We start from the raw sequence: 16,464 nt of genomic DNA on the forward strand, positions 1-16,464 counted from the left end.
ACAAAACCACATTTAAGGAGCTACTGAACTGAACAACAATATATCGAGTAGGGAGAGAGAAGAGACAGGAAGCATTTCAAATCCTGAAATACAAAACTATTTCAGGACATAAGAAGTAAGAAATAATGACAGAGCTGGTTCTTTTCTGTTCAGGGAACACCAAAGAGGTTCTGATGCAGGAGGAAGAAACTGCATTTTTACAGCAGCTGTTAGTGACCACTCTAACCTCAGTATTTTAACCCAGCTGTTCAGATAGATGACACTTCCTCTGATGTGAAGGAAGTGTCTTTAGCAAGAGAGAGTTTGGAAAGTGAACCTCGGGAGAAAGAGAAATGAAATTTTCATATTACATTGATCAATTTGGAAATTTTACTTGTGTGGTGATCATTTTAACAGCAATGAGTTGCTCTCGGGAACTGAAGTTTGAGCTTGTCCTGCAGGACTTCCAGCTTATGCACAGGGCACAGTGCTCCAGCCCAGCAGCCACACACCCTCAAGAAAGATGTTCATACTTATAACTATCATTTGTTTTCTTTTTTGCAAACTACTGGCTTTGTTGTTGGGGTTTTTCCCTACGGAGAAGCAGAAGAGTTTATCAACCTTTTTATGAAAGCAAATTGTTGCAAGTCATGGTAGGCTGACCTCAAATGATGCTATTATTTCATCGGTTGTCTGAGCCATTCCCAAACTCTGGAGGGTTAGAGCATGACAGATCATCAGCAATTAAAAAGTACAAGAACGGAGGGAAAAAAGTACAGCTGAGACTCTGAAATAGAACATACCTGACAATAGTGACACTATGGCAAAGGCGATTCTGCTGACAAGAATTGTACAGGAAAATCTCTCCAGAATATGTAGAAGGAGAGAGTGAAATTTCCTTGGTTGTATTTTATCTGCTGTATGGACAAAGATGGCAGCAGCCGTGGAACTGAGACCATAGCCATGAGAGGAAAGCGAGAAAAGCTGAAGGACAATTTGTCAGAGCACTGAGAAATCCCAGCAAACACACGTGGCACTGTATGAGTATTGCTTCTGCTTTTAATGTCTAGAATATGAAGGATTTCATAATGGGTTCAGATAAAAACCTGCTTGTTCCTTCTCTGAGGACTGTTTCTGAAGGTACTTTAATGGATCTTGGATTAGCATTGGAAAAAGGCGGTGAAAATTCAGTAAGGAGAATATACATCAGTATAATTACATTTCAATAGAGATTACTGACTGATAAGTCACATGAGGAACAACTAAAGAGCATGCTCGTCTGTGCTGTAAAGCCATCCAGCCTTACAAAATCAAATACTTAAGCAATCTATTTAATGATAAACAACTAAACATTTAATGGGCCATTAAGAGACTGACTCATCATCAGAGAGGATGTGAGGGGAACACAAAGACCCAGGGGTTTGCACTCAGAGTGCAGCACCTCGATGAGAAGATACCCACCCTCACACAGTCAGTCTGGAGAATCCAGTGCTCCGGGTATGCATCTGGGAAAGGTGGAACTGAAGCTCAAGCTTGTGCTTTCAAGAGGGACTTGAGTCCTGATCTCTTTCCACTGAGATGAAGGTGGTGGCAAAAGGCAACAGGCACAAATTGGAATACAAGAAATCCCGTTTAAACATAAGAAGATATTTTTTTAATGTTGGGGTTTTTTTTACTGTGAGGATGGTCAAACACTGCAACAAGTTGTGGAGTCTCCAGCCTTGGAGATACTCAAACTACAACTGGACATGGGAGGAACCTGCTCCAGCTGACCCTGCTTTGAGCACAGCAGCTGGACTAGAAGAGCTCAGAGGTCCCCTTCAGCCTCACCTTTTCCGTGGTTCTTGGAGCCTTTTACATACGGACATGCAGTGTCAAGACATACAGTTGGTGTTTTTCATTACTAACATCATGAACAGGGAGACTACTACAGAAAATACACAGCAAGAAAACAAAGGGACAGCAGAGCTTGTGACTATCCCAACATGAGATATCCGTGTCCCTCACTTACCAGAAAGTCTATCCTTGACAAAACACCATGTTCATGTTCCACTTCAACCCAACTCTATTTCTGATGGAAAAAACCCCAATGCCATGAGGAATCCTAACCTCTTGTAGAATTTAGAGGCTTTTAAAACCAAAAGATTGGGCAATACTAAAAGTTTGTTTTTCTTTATTCTTTTGTTCAGCAAGAAAACAGAGCTTACTACTCTGTGTATAGTTTGTAAGGAAAATGGAACTTAGAACTAAAAAGCAGTAAGACTTCTTAAAGCCAATTCAAATCCTACAAGACATTTTATATTGCCTTATAAGCAGAAACAGACTTAACAGAAAATGGCATACAGGCCATATACTACTGCTACTAAAACTGGAAAGAACTAACTCCAGCCATTTGTAGCAGACCTTTGGAAATTCCTTGTTACAGACTCCAGATTCACTTCATTCCTGCACAGATGAATAAATGCTGTAAATAGTTTTAAAGCTGCATCTGCTGTTGAGTGATAGCATTATGGAGACCTGCTCGTAACTCCTGCTGAAAAGAAACAGTTGGAGATCTTTGAAGGACAGTGGAATTGGAGATGAGCCTTTGGCTGGCTCATAAACTGTCACACACGCAAACAGCAAATATAAGTCCCATTTTCCATTCTGTCCTCCCTATCACTCCTTGTCCAGCCAATGCCACATGAAAATTTCCATACAAATGATAGCAGGTATGGACACCGGAATGCTGACAAGTCACTTCACAGCCCAACTACAACCCTGTTAGAGGGCAAGAGTGCTAAACAGACCCCCAGAAAGGGCTTCGGAACCATTTTACACAATTATGAGAAGAAAAAGTGAACCATAATAGACCAGTCATTCATATTCGAGTTTAATTTTCATAGTAATAAATGGATAATGCCTCAGAAAACACCCTCAGCAATTGCTGAGTTGTGTTTACACACACCCCACCCCCATAATTAAACACAAGGTGATTTTGCTACTCAAACAATTAAAGCATATTTGTTCCGATTAGCCATCAGCACCAGTGTAATGATAAGTTCCTCAGCTACATCTAGAGCACTTAGTCACTCACTTGACTCTACCCTTGCTCAGCTCCAGATCCTCCAGTATTCAGCATTTCCTTTGACCTCAGCTTTTGCATTGGGAGAATAAATGGTTGTCTGCCTGGCAGTAGGCAGATAAGGGCTACTTCCAATAAACAGCTTCTACATTGCCTGATCAAGGGCACCTACCTGTGCCAGTGCTTTACATTCCCTGCTTGCTTCTAATGACTCTCATTTGTCTTTGTGCTCTAAAGCGCATACAGCATGATGAACCAACCCATAAAACACCCACCATCTTCACAGTAAGTTACATGGGGAATGAGCTCCTCAGGAGTGAAATCTCCCTGGTTAATTGTGTCCATGTGCACTTATTTCTCTGAATAAAGTAACTATTGGATATGCAAGAACAAGAGAACATTTCATACCATGTGCAGAAACAGTATTTGATAAGAGCAACAGCAAAGACACTTGCATTTGAAGAGTCAATTCAAGACAAAGGCAGAAAGTACCTGCCTTTTCTTGGTGAGCTGGTGGCACTGCTATGTACATTTGAAGTTACTACAACTCTGTCATCAGGTCAGTCACGTTATGCCAAGAGCTTTGGAGTTTTAGAACACTGGTGAGAGGTACCAAGTGAACTGATGCCGTTCTTATCCTAAAAAGGCTTGTTGAAATGAAAAACTATTTGTTATGCTGCTCATCCAGAGCATGGTTTTGCTATGCAGAGATCAAAACTTCTGCTTTGGCCTACCCTGAGCACTGGCGGACCCCTGAGAAGTCCCATCCCTGTTACAGGTGTGCACAGTACTAGTAAAAAATCCTGGGGGAGAGGCTCCTGCAGGGAGTTTTTTAGGCCACAGTAATCCTCTATGACTTCTTTTGGCTGAGGTGCTGGAGAGCTTGCTTATCCCTCTAAATATCCCAGGGGAAAATGGGCGAGAACTTAAGGAGTATCAGTTCCTACCTGATCTAAGTGATATCCTCAGTGCACAGGGGTTAGTCCTAGTGAGGCTGTGAGTGTACACAGGGGTTAGTCCTAGTGAGGTTGTGAGTGTACGTGTGTCCCCGTGTGACAGGGGCTCTATGGGCATTCCCCTGTAGGGGCTGTAGAAAGTCAGGACACCCCAAGAGCTGTCTCAGCTTCAGTGGAAGGATAACGTTTGTTTGCAGTTTGCAAGAAATTCCTGGCTTGAATAATAGGAAAGGGAAAATTCCATTTCTGTTCAGAAAGTTCCAATGGAACAGAAGAGGAAAAAAAACAAAGTTACCAGACAACAGAGGAGAAAAGAATGTAATATTTCAACAGACCTGACACGATAAAAAACCCAGCCTGGCAAGGGATGTGCCCTACCTAGAATGGGAAATCAGTCCTGCACATGGTGACGAGTGCTAAGCACATCACTATGGAAATGGAGAGCTCACAGCAGGCACAGTCACTCTGAGAAATGTGGAAAATCAATGCACTGTGTGCTCTGGTGAAGAACGACTCCAGCAGAGACCTTTGAACAAGGGCACGGACTGTGAGCAGAGGAGCAGCACCGGGGCTGCCCAAGAACTGGGCTCTGTGGGATGGGAGCAGTGTAGAAAGGATTCTTTACCCACATTTAAGGTGAAATAGGTAGCTGCTAGAGACTACCCCACCCTATGGAAGATACATGTTAAGATAAACAGAATACCAGTGATGAATTTGGTGAGGACATTCACATTAATGGCGCTTCCTTCTAGAGAGTGATGAGGACCCAGTAAGCAAAGTCCTCAGGCTGGCATAGGGAAGAGGAGGTGATGTATCAGTCCCTTCACATAGCTGGAGGAAGGACAAAACTCAGCAAGCAGAACAGACCAGGAATTTTCCACTTCAATACTTTAGCCAGAAAAAGTTCACTTCATTAAACTGGATTTGATTTAGTTGATATAAATTGCATTAAGAGCTCTCCAGCATAACCAACAGTCCAGGGATACGGAACTTGCCCAGGAGCTGGGAGACTGAATATAGTCAAGTAGGGACTTACCATTGGTCTCCCACATCATCACCAATTCTCATCATCCAGTGCACTACTGATCTGCTGGGTTCTCTCTTAATCTTTCCTGTTGGAGCTGCTCCACTTTGCATAAATAATTGCATGTTATGCAGAGGAAGGAATTAAACCCAGCTCTCCCATATCCTAAATGAGAGCCCTGACCAATGGGGCATCCATTCAACTGACATACATCTCTTGGGTTAAATCAGTTTAAATCTGCTTTCTGAACAAAGTATAGGGTATCTAAATCAGAGCGAAGAACGGGGAAGTTGAAGGGGAAGATATTCCCTGGCATACCTTAGTTCTGAAGGGTATTTGATTTGTAGCAAGCATTTTAATAACACACCAAAAAGAAGTCATTCAAAGCCCCTCTCCAGGTTTTCTGTAGCCCCTTTAGGCACTGGAGCTGCTCTAAGGTCTCTCCTTAAGAAGCCTTCTCTTCTCCAGGTTGAACACCCCCAGCTCTCTCGGGCTGTCTCCAGAGCAGAGGGGCACCAGCCCATATGTTATATGCTAACATACAGTTACAAAAAAAGTAGTAGACAAGCTGTAATTTAACATCAACCTGAGGATTTTTTCACTGGCTTAATAAAAGAGCCAAGATCTTTAGTTTGTCTTTGTGGCCAAAGGAAACACAAGTAGGATCATATAGTAATTTCTATTATATACTTGCCCAGAGAGAGCTTAAGACCACCTTGATTTGAAAGGGTGGTCAGTCAGCCACTGGAAATGGCTTTGCAAAAATGTTGTGACAGTGTTCCAGAAGGTGTTGTTTGGGAATATAGTTCTCAAATACTGTAAATAACAAGTAAAATTCCAGAGGAAATCAACTCAGCCACACAGAGGATGTAAGGCTTCAAGGAACCATGAAGACAGTAGAAACCTCTGGTCAGTAAATAGTGGGAAAAATAGAAGAGTTGTAGGGGGAAAAAGCTGTGTTCATCAAACTATCTGGTTCTGAATGAAAAACACACAGAACTGAGCATCAGTAAAAACATCCCTGAGAACTTTCCTATGCCAGTAGTAGCTGTCTACTTAGATTCTACCTGCTAGCACATTGACCAAACACAGCATTTCTCCTTGCCTGTGCTACAATGTGACTGTGCTGCAGTGCTGGATATTATCCTCTTCCAGGTGGAACTTTCTTTTCGCTTTCTCCAGTTTTACTCCAGGATCTGGAAATTATTTTTATCCTTATCTCCTTTTTGTACCCAGCTCCTTAAGTCTAAAGCAAAACCACCCCTGGCCTGAAAACAATACTGTATCAAGAATTCAAACAGTTGAAAGAACTTGCTAGAGGCATCAATGGTTTAAGCTGTGGAAGGGACTGAGCCCTTGTCACACTTATGTAAGTTGCTTGTCAGAGGTATTGACAAAGTCAAGGTGTGGGGGAGAATTTGTTGCTTTTCAGGCAGGTATATTATTCCTGCTCATGTTCTATGCACTTCTTTCAGCAGCCTGGTGGACGAAATAAAAACCTGGAGATTTATACCTATTGCAAAGGTCTAGCACAAAACACAGTCCTACTCAGAGTGCTGTTCTACCTGGACTCAGTAGTTAATGGCAGTAACATTGCTTCACAGACTACCTTGATAACCCTCTATTATCTGGTTTTGTTTTCCTATAGAGGCAGGTAGGGCATTCTCAATTCATCATGGCATTACAACCCCCATGGCATGCAGGCTGCAGGACTGGCTAAGCCAAGCAACCCTTCCCACCTGAGGAGAGGAACTGCACACAGGCTTCGCAATACCGCAGAGAAGGTCCTATTTCCTGCCTTTTTTTCCTTAAAGTAAACTGCAAGCTTTGGAATCACTACCGTTAATATTCTCACTATTAGCAGACTAGCTCGGTATCTTCTCCAAAGTTGCCTCACTGGCAACTTTGGCAGCAATGCCAACTCTTCCTGAATACACAGAGAGCAGAGATTCCAGCAGCCCCAGGGACCCGCCATCCACACAGCTATCTTTTGGTCCCTGTCTCTCCCTCACTTGGCAAGGTGAGCTGCCTCAGGTTAGGTTAGCTAAACTGGGCAATAAAGGGAAGAGTTCAAAGCCGGGAGTCAAGCCTTAGCTTCTATTCAAAAAGTTCTCAAACACAAATAGTTCACATTGTTGATATTACATTAGAGGAAGCTCATTCAATGGCCTGTTTCTTTTGCCCACTTTGATGTGAAAAGAACACAGATGGATGTTTTGGGCTTACACTCTGCCCAAGCAGAAGTTCTTGAGGAAAACTACCACATGCAGAATACCAAATCTCAAGCTGTGATGTATTGGGGTTCATGTACAGCAATAGGTCAAATCATCTTTGTTGACTGAGTTAGATACGCTTTGGAATATACCCCTAGCCCATATCCTAGCAATGGGCTTTAACAAGGCTCTAACCCATGGCTGAGTTCTCTGGGCAACTTTTATACACACACTCTCAAAAAGTGAACACTGAAAAGACTGGAACTACAGAAGGACTGACCCTGGTCATTCATCAGTATGAACTGTGCTTCCGCCCCCCAGCAGGACAACACTGCAGGACACACTGGCATATTGCACACGTCTGCATTGGAAATGGACTTGTAATAGGTGAGACAGATGGCAGGATCAAAGAGGAAAACCAAGGGGGGAAGAGTGTACATCTACACATCTAGTAGCAGCAAAGTGCTGAAAGGAAGACCTGGAGTAGCCAAGAAGAAAGGTTTTAAGGAAACAGACTTTTGCAGCACATGCCAGGTTCAAGTGCAAACAAGAGCTGCCCGTTACCTGTCCCTTCTGGTTTTCTAAAGAAAATAAAATTATGTTCATTACCAGTGTATCTGCAATATTCTCACAGCTCTAAACGGCGCTGGAGTGATGTCTTGGCTTTTGGTGTGTGATGAACATGGTGGCTGTCTTTCAAAGCTGGGAAGAACATGGAGCTCGCTGTGCACGGGCCCTCCTTTCCACATGGCGAAGATTACTACTCCAGCCTTTGCCACGGTCAGACCATGCCAGCAGTTTTACACGCTCCTCTGATGTTCCACAGTGGTTGTGCAATGACACTGCTGCTATTTTCATACTGTAGCAAGTATGCCCTAGACTTTTCATCGCACTTTAAGCATTCTGCCCTTAGGGCTTTTTCATGTGAATGAAAAATGCTGTCAGCAACTCTGCACTCACGAAAACTCACATCAGACTAACACACCAGTAAGACCTTTGAAACCTTTCAAAGATGCATTTGAAAACAAAGCACATTTGTTCAGTCACAGACATCTTCACCCTCTTCAAGATACTATAAGCTGACTCAAGAAAAAAGGTAAGTACTGAATTTCAGTTTACAAACTTGCTTAGAAACTATAAAAGCCTAAAAATAAGGTGACATCTGCACTATTTATTAGTTGTTCCCAATATCCTGAAGGGTGAGAAAATCACAGTCCTCACTGAATTGAGAATTAGCATCTGTGCTTCTTTCCTCAGATGTTCAATTTATATCTGCAGGACCTTTGCCCTGAGGAAACTGCTGACTGTTCTGGATGTTCTTTTATTCCACTATTAATCACAGTCAAAATGAGAACCTTCTTGAGCAAGTATTTTCAAACAGAAGGGTTTGATAGCCCTGCTTGACATGTCAGGAAAGAAAATGTCATTTTGCAACTCTGGAAATTAATGGACTTACATTTTTCCCAACCCACAGGAAATGTACCTTTTTTCCTTTCATTCCCTAAAAATAATATGCCTGCTTACTGGCTATACACAGGGAGGTGATCCAGCAGAATCCTGCTCCCCCAAGTCCCAGGCCCAAGCCCCAGCAACCCTTCTTTCATCCAGAGCTTGGCACAGGACATTAAGCTCAAGAAAGTGCTCAGGTGACAGATTCTCCTGGGCACTGGTTCCTGCAACAACCCGTGGGGTGTCAGCTCACCAGCCTGGGCAGCTCCGTTTATTGGTTCTTCTTCTTTTTAAATCATGCTCCTGGCTGCACAGGGGTGGGACAACCTTCTCTCCACTGTTCATAGGTGTGTGACTCTCATCTCAAATTTTGACAAGGGCCTGTAGGGACAGGCCAAGGGGAATGGCTTTAACCTGCCAGAGGGGAGATTGAGATCAGCTCTGAGGCAGAAGCTCTTCCCTGTGAGGGTGCTGAGGCGCTGGCACAGGGTGCCCAGAGAAGCTGTGGCTGCCCCATCCCTGGCAGTGTTCAAGGCCAGGTTGGACACAGGGGCTTGGAGCAACCTGCTCTAGTGGAAGGTGTCCCTGCCCGTGGCGGGGGGGTTGGAACTGGATGAGCTTTAAGGTCCCTTCAACCCAAACCAGTCTGGGATTCTGTGATTTGCTCTGAAAGCTCAATCCTGATCCTAAATAAAACATTCACATAAATGCAGCGTTGTGTTGTAACTGACTGAAACCTGGTGGTGTATTTTGAGTAACAGTGACTGTGCATGAAGAGCTGGAAAACTGATTGCTTTTAATTCAGCAAAGCAAGCAAGACAGAGAGGGGCACAGGTGACTCCAGTTACCAAGCCCAGCACTTCCCACCAAGGTGCCAACACCACACTCAGCTCCTGACACACACGACAAACACTGGCTGTGGTGGCTGCTGCTGGGATGGATGTCCGGGTTCACGGTCAGAGCTGGGAACTGAACCGGGAGTGCAGGGCATGGCCGAGGGAAATAGTCTCTTGATGGTGGGCTTTTAATGGTGATTTTAGAGATTCTCTCTCCAGGAGCTTCCACATGTGTGCTACATCACTGTCACAACTTAGCATAAATGGTATTAACGTTTTCCTGAGGACAGCTTGGATCCAAACTGTTGAATATTTGCTTTCATGAACAGGCTCAAGACCCTAAGAGTCCCACAAAACACAAACAGGAGGTTAGCTGTCTGGTGTAGACACATCACTTAATACACACATTTCGTACATACACATTTTTAACTTGGAAGCTATGGAAAATGTAATATCTTAAAAGAATATAATATTTGAATCTTTCAATGATTTTTTGAATCGATAAATTATATTTAAAGGTCGATTCAGACAGTGTATGCTCAACGCTTAACAAAAACGCAACTGGAAGGACACCTAGTGGAAAGATAAGCAATAGCTGATGATTGCACGGCAGCAGGCACGGTTTGAATAGTGAGAACAGCACGAAGGGAGCTTCTTTATGAGAATGGGTGGGAGGAGGAAGAATTATTTGATAAAATGGGTGGAGTACAATTTAGGAGGAGAATTTCCTCAATGACAAGAGCTTATGTCTCTGGGTAATAATCTTCCAAGGAAATGGGATATTTGATTTGACAGAGGCAAAATTTCCACAGTAAATGTGCAATGAGAGACAGAATATGGACAGGAGGAAATTCAGAGTCCTCCTACATACACATACTAGCTCTAGCAGGCTAGTTCTGTAGGGTACAGCAGATAACAGGAATAGTCTGGCCCTGGGGCAAAAGTAACTCCTGATGTGAGAGAAATCACAGATTTTCTTTAATTCATGTCTGCAAGCAATATTCCTTGATATGGGAATGAATTTCGTGATTGATCTTTTTTCCTTCTTTTTGCTTATTCACTTATTTGTATAATTCATGAATTACCAGTGACTCACATCCAATTCTAAAGAACTATTTTGGTTAGTCTGCTCTCAGCAATCTACTTGAAAATCTGAAAGAGCAGAGTTAATCAAGATGCTACAACTTGAGAGAGAAGCACTTTGCCATCTATCGACAGTGTGATGTGGCAAGGTTGTTCAGCACTGGAATGGCAATAGTGCTGGAGAAGAGTTCGGTCTTTCTAGGTCAAGAACAGGCCACTGGCAGCAAGAAGTGACTACAGCTCCTTGAAACTGTCTATAAAGAATAATGGCATATTCTGCCCAAGTTTCCTCTTAGCAGGTCATGCGTTTGAGCTGCACATTGATCTTGCACTTGCAGCTTTTACTCTTACCTGCTGTCTCCCTTTACCTCTTTTGTTGCTCTCTCTAAGCAATCAGGCACAGCACCCAGAGAACTGACTGGAACAGTCAAGGCCTCATAGGAAAACTACTGCAGAGAAGTGAGCTTCCAGGGAGCAAGGAAGTGAGAGGGGTTTTATTTGGGAAACAAGAGTGTCAGAAGTACCTCTCCACTGAGAGGGCACAGCCCCCCTCATTCACAAAAACTTCAGACGGATTCACTCCACGGAAAGGGTATTTTCAGACTATAACAAGATTATAGCAGATTATAACTTCCCCTCCCCCCCCCATTGGCTTTTAATAAATCCTCTTAAATGAAGAATCCTCATTTGTCCTACAAAAAGCTATAGCCCTGAAATCATTAATGCAAATGTCTTGTATTTTAAGCTTTGCTTCTGCCAGATACTCCCTGCACATGTTCACCTCCACAGAGAGCTGAAGAAGCTGGCCCATGGTCCTCATTGTGAGTAACAGAGACAGGGATGCAGCATGACCAGCCACTTCCAACCACGTGTGACACAGGAACATAGGACAACCTCTGTGAGGATTACCCATAGCACAGAATTTGAGGATGGATCCCAGAGGATTCCCAATATTTTGCATGTTTCAGTGCAAAAAGATGCAGCATTCGATTTCCCCATGTAACAGGAAAATTTTCACTCTGTGTGGCAGCATTCCCTAAGGCACATGGCACAGACTGCGGTACAAGAAGCAGGCGTCAGGGCAGGCAGACATCTATGACATCTGTGGTCTAGTGACGTACTTCCAAAATAGATGGAAGGATCTTCCCATTACCAGCAGCCCAGCCACGGGTCCAGCTGCTGAACATCTGACAGGCAGATGAACTCCTCACTTTGACAAGGGAGAATCACTTTCCTCATCTTACAGAAGAGATCAAAATTCAAACAGGGTTTGAAGTATTTTCGTCCTCTCCCTCCAGCACTGTCTAAATTACCTCCTGAAATACTAAAGAGCAGAGCTACACATCAAGTCATTTTCTTAAGCAAGTTTCTAACAAACTTCAGGCTTCTGGTAATTCATTAGACTTAATGAAGAAAAGTACTTTAAATGTAAGTAAGAATTAAACCACAGGAATTGCTATCAGAGTAATTTCCCTTCCCCCAAGTGCAGCATGTTATAAAGAAACAACAGCTCAGAAGCAGGGCTCTACTGCCCATCTGCAATGTCTGAAACTCACCTGGCTTTCATTTCCATAAGCAGAACACAGCTCAAAGCCTGTCCCCAGAACAACACGCGGAACAAGAACTGGCCTGAATTAAACATCAGATCCACAACCCACTGCGTTTCCAAATGTCAACTGCTGTCTTCATTCTAGACGGTTCATGTTTGGTAACTAAAGCAAAGGAAAGCTTACTTCAATTCTCTTCTAAAATTTCACATTAAAAAAATAAAATCCTATTTTTGACGTTCTTTTACCCAAACATGGCATTCTTTACTTAGATGGACAGATACATGTATATTATAAACTTGCACCATGCTGAATTGCTGGCTTTCCAGCCAAATATACACAGAGCATGTTATGTTCTAAGATGCCGCATTGCTGTTATTCAGCAGTTATGCTCTTCAGCAACTGGAGTGTGAAGGAATTGGGAGGATCACAGTCCTCTGGTGAGCCACACACAGCCCTGGGGACAGGGAGGAAATGCTCTGTATGTGCCCAAGGCCGTTTCTGCCCCCAGGGCTGTGCTGAGGAAGGGGACAGTGAGCCTTTCTCAGTGCGCCTGACTGTTTGGGAATTCATTGCTAAACTCCAAACTAGGACAATACAAAGCAATTGCATTCCACAAAATATCACAAGAACCAAAATAGGAATTGATCGGTTGATCCATACACACGTATCCTTCACCACACCCATGGTTGGGTCAGGGGCACCAACCTGTGTCTGGCACTCCGGCTCACAGCTGCAAGGTGCAGGTCACAATCAGCTTCCTCACATCCGAGAGGTTCCCCAAATCCCTGATCATCGCAGCAACCCTCCTTTCACTTGTCAGCTTAACCTTGTTTTGGACATACCCATAGGCCCCCTTTAGGCACTGGAGCTGCTCTAAGGTCTCCCCTTAAGGAGCCTTCTCTTCTCCAGGCTGACCCAGCCCAGCTCTCTCAGCCTGGCTCCAGAGCAGAGCTGCTCCAGTCAATCTCATCTGACTAATATAAGTTGTGTTGATGCTATGGTGTGTTTTTACACATTTTCCTTAATCACTGGCACAGCAGCTATCAAACACACCTGGCTTGGACTGAAACAAGAGCTCTGTTTCATGGGCTAGCTTTAGCTCCCTTGTCTCCTGCCTCGCCTTGCATGTGTCAGCAGCTGAAGCTCAAGCCACCTTTTATACCCGTACATTATTCAGCTGAGGAAAAACCACTAGATTGCCAAAGAGTCATTTTAGGTTTTCTAGACACTGCCAGGTTTAATAGGGGAAATATATTAGCAATAAGAGAAATTCAAAAGCATTTCCTCTTGTCTGCAGAAAATACAAGAATGCCCCAAGCCCTATATGCCATGACACATGTCAACCACACACAGCATCTTCCAGCGGGAAGGTTTCCTGTTATGCACAGGAAAAGGCTCATCTTCTGAACCACATTTCCTCAGTGACTCTTTAAAATGCCAGCTCCAGTTGCTGTGCACTCCACCACTTCACCAAGCAGAGGGAAAGGAATCAAGAGGGAATAAATAAGGGTAAGTGGCGGTCAGGCATCTCACCAGCTCTGCCTTTCTGTGTTTCTGCCTCGCTTATTGCTATTTGACTCAGATTTTCTTGCTGGCTTTATACTAAATCAGATGAGATCATCTTTTCTATAGATACTGCTTAACTTTTTTTAGCCAGATGACACAGTCTCTCCTTTTAAGATATCTGCTTTGGGAATGCCAGCTCTAGTAGATTTATTGTAAAATAACAGATGAGTATTCAGACCAAAGCTATTCCCACTAACTCCTTGCTAACAAAGACATAGGAGATTGGTAGGATTCACATTTCAGCTTCTCTGTGACGAAGTTTAACTTTTATGCGGCACTGATCCAATTTAAAACATAGGAATGTAGTATTTAGCTCAGGAATCTAAAGCTGTCTAACTTAATTCTGAAAAGCTATTTACACAGTCCTTGGAAGTAACTTGAAGCAAATTGATTTAAACCAAAACCGATCCATTTTTCCTACCATTTTAGTCTTTATTAAATGAAGCTTCCTACAGAAAAATAATATAGTCTCCACTTATTTTAAATTCATAAAGAAAGATGGTTTCAAGATTGGAAATTCCCTGACCTGTGCAAGGGAGTTTGTATTTCAAATCCCAATCCCAAGGCTAGCTGTGCATTTTTAAACGCAGAGAAGTAGTAGGGAATAGAGGGAGGGAATAGCTTTTGAGGTTTTAAACTGTCGAACACAAGGGACCAAGACTGAAGCCTAGTGGGATCCACTCTACAGAAGTGGGAATGATACAGCAGAAGGGATAATTACCTGCTATTCCAAAGCATGGTTATTTAATCCCCAAAAGACAAGCAGTACCAGCTATGCAACACGCCCAATTCTGCATTCATCTGAATCTTAAACTCTATGTTCTTGGAGATGAGAAGCCACAGGGCAGCAAAAAAGAACTTTTGCCACATAAAAATACATACTTCCTGTAGGCACTTTTATGTTCCCTGGTTATGTATTATGTATGAGTCCTGGTTAGAACCTTCGTCCTCTCAGAAAGAAGATTTTTAGACATTTACAATTACTCAATCAAACTCGATTTTGAAAACTGACTTCAACACTCAATTTTAACACTACAACTGTGAAGATACAGAAACAGAGCCAAAATGTTTGCCTAGAACTGACTCGTTTTTACCATCGCCTCCTGGTGATGTTCTGTTCCAGAACTTTGAACAATAATCTAGTTCATACAAAAAAGCAATGAACTAGAGATGGAATGGGAGCACGGTGCTCTCTCCCAGCTGCTTTTACGCTACTTAATGTCAGGAAGAATGGCTCTGTGGGAAACACAGAAAGCTAAAGATTTGCTTTCAAAACCTAAACCTCCTGAGTAATCCTGAGAGATAGCTGTGTTATAGTTCTGAATTCAGAAACATGCTAATGTATCCCACTTATCAGATTAACATTCTTATTCTCTGGGTAGCTGAAGCATGAACAAGGCAGAATTCATCACTGCTGCAGGCTTTGCTGTATCATTGCTGTTCCACATGACCCAGGCCGAAGCCTGTCCTGCCTCCTGTGACTGCAAGTCGCTGGGAGACATGAAGGGTTTGCAGATCGACTGCAGCTCAAGGAAGCTGACGGCAGTGCCCGCCTTGCCTGGTGGCACCAAGAGGCTTTATCTCCAGAACAACAGCCTGACCTCGGTTCCTCCCGGCACCCTGGACAGCTTGCGCAGCCTGGAGGAAGTGGAAACCTCTGACAATCCTTGGAACTGTGACTGTCACATTCTGTACCTCAAACTCTGGTTAGAGGACGTCTCTGAACCCTCTCTTGCAAAAGTCAGATGCGCAACCCCAGCTCCTGTGAGGATGAAGCCCTTGAGGCAGCTGACTGGGAACGAGCTGGGGAGTTGCAAGAGGCTCCTCCCTATCAAGTGTCTGGAGTTCTTTTGGCGAGACCTCATTTTAATTGCTGGAGCAATAATCACACTTATTTTAGCAGCGTGGGCCCTGAAATTCTCCAAAAAGCTGGTCTGCCAAATAAACCTGTGCCAGTCTACCCCTCGGGGCTGACTGCTGGGAGCACACCTCCAAAACCCACCGGGGACAAAGAGCTGGTCACTGCCACTAGCTTTAACAGAAACACCCAACTCTTCCACCACTAAGAAGCACGTGCACTGGCGACACCAGTTCTAAGAGTGAAGATGCTACAAACAGATCTGAGGTCGAAGCATGGGTCCTCAGCTAGGCAAGTCTGATTTCATTTCCTTTCAACATAAGCTTGGTGATGTATGATAGGCAAGTTTCATTCTGCCACCATCTACTCGTGTGAAAAGCAGTTTCTAATTTTTAAAAACCATTTAACTTAGCATTTTCCCACTGAATTCTCAGGGGGAAGATTTACATCCCCAAATCCTACACTTTGTAATAGATGGAGATGAACACAACTGCACTATTTAGCAATTCTTTTCTGACTCAGCAGCTGTGTGAGTTCACAACCCGTCCCAGTGGGCTTGGGAGGAACCTTCTTGTGTGTACATTCCACCATCTCTTCTGCAGATTGAGTTCCCTGCCAGCAAAACCTCTATGATTATACAGGCCAGCCACTGAATGTATCCCTTACTGAATATGTTTAAAGATGGGCTCTTAATGAGAATATAATCCATAAAAATAATTTGAAATGTCACTGAATTTCCTAGAGAGTTAAACAATAAAAAAGCATTCTATATGAAATTGAAATACTGAAGTTTATTGAACATTCATACTCACCCAAGATTGATCCTCACAATTCTACACATTGCTGCCTGAATTCCTAAGAAAGTTCCAGAGCTTGTCTTCCAGTT

At 43.4% G+C, this 16,464-nt stretch overlaps 1 protein-coding gene across 2 annotated transcripts; it reads left to right on the top strand.

The window, feature by feature from the left end:
- The first annotated feature begins 13,592 nt into the window (after positions 1 to 13,592).
- Positions 13,593 to 16,360, top strand: GP9 (glycoprotein IX platelet). Of its 2 annotated transcripts, XM_030501819.1 has the most exons (3): positions 13,593 to 13,663; positions 15,103 to 15,689; positions 15,736 to 16,360. In XM_030501819.1, exons 2-3 carry the CDS (start codon positions 15,110 to 15,112, stop codon positions 15,750 to 15,752), a joined length of 597 nt encoding a protein of 198 aa, XP_030357679.1. In that variant the 5' UTR covers positions 13,593 to 13,663; positions 15,103 to 15,109; the 3' UTR covers positions 15,753 to 16,360. The 2 variants fall into 2 exon arrangements, with proteins under 2 accessions (XP_030357679.1, XP_030357680.1); XM_030501820.1 differs by having other exon boundaries at positions 15,103 to 16,360.
- Positions 16,361 to 16,464: the final 104 nt, after the last annotated feature.

Source organism: Strigops habroptila, chromosome 11 (assembly GCF_004027225.2).
Source record: "Strigops habroptila isolate Jane chromosome 11, bStrHab1.2.pri, whole genome shotgun sequence".
Taxonomy (NCBI): Eukaryota; Metazoa; Chordata; class Aves; order Psittaciformes; family Psittacidae; genus Strigops; species Strigops habroptila.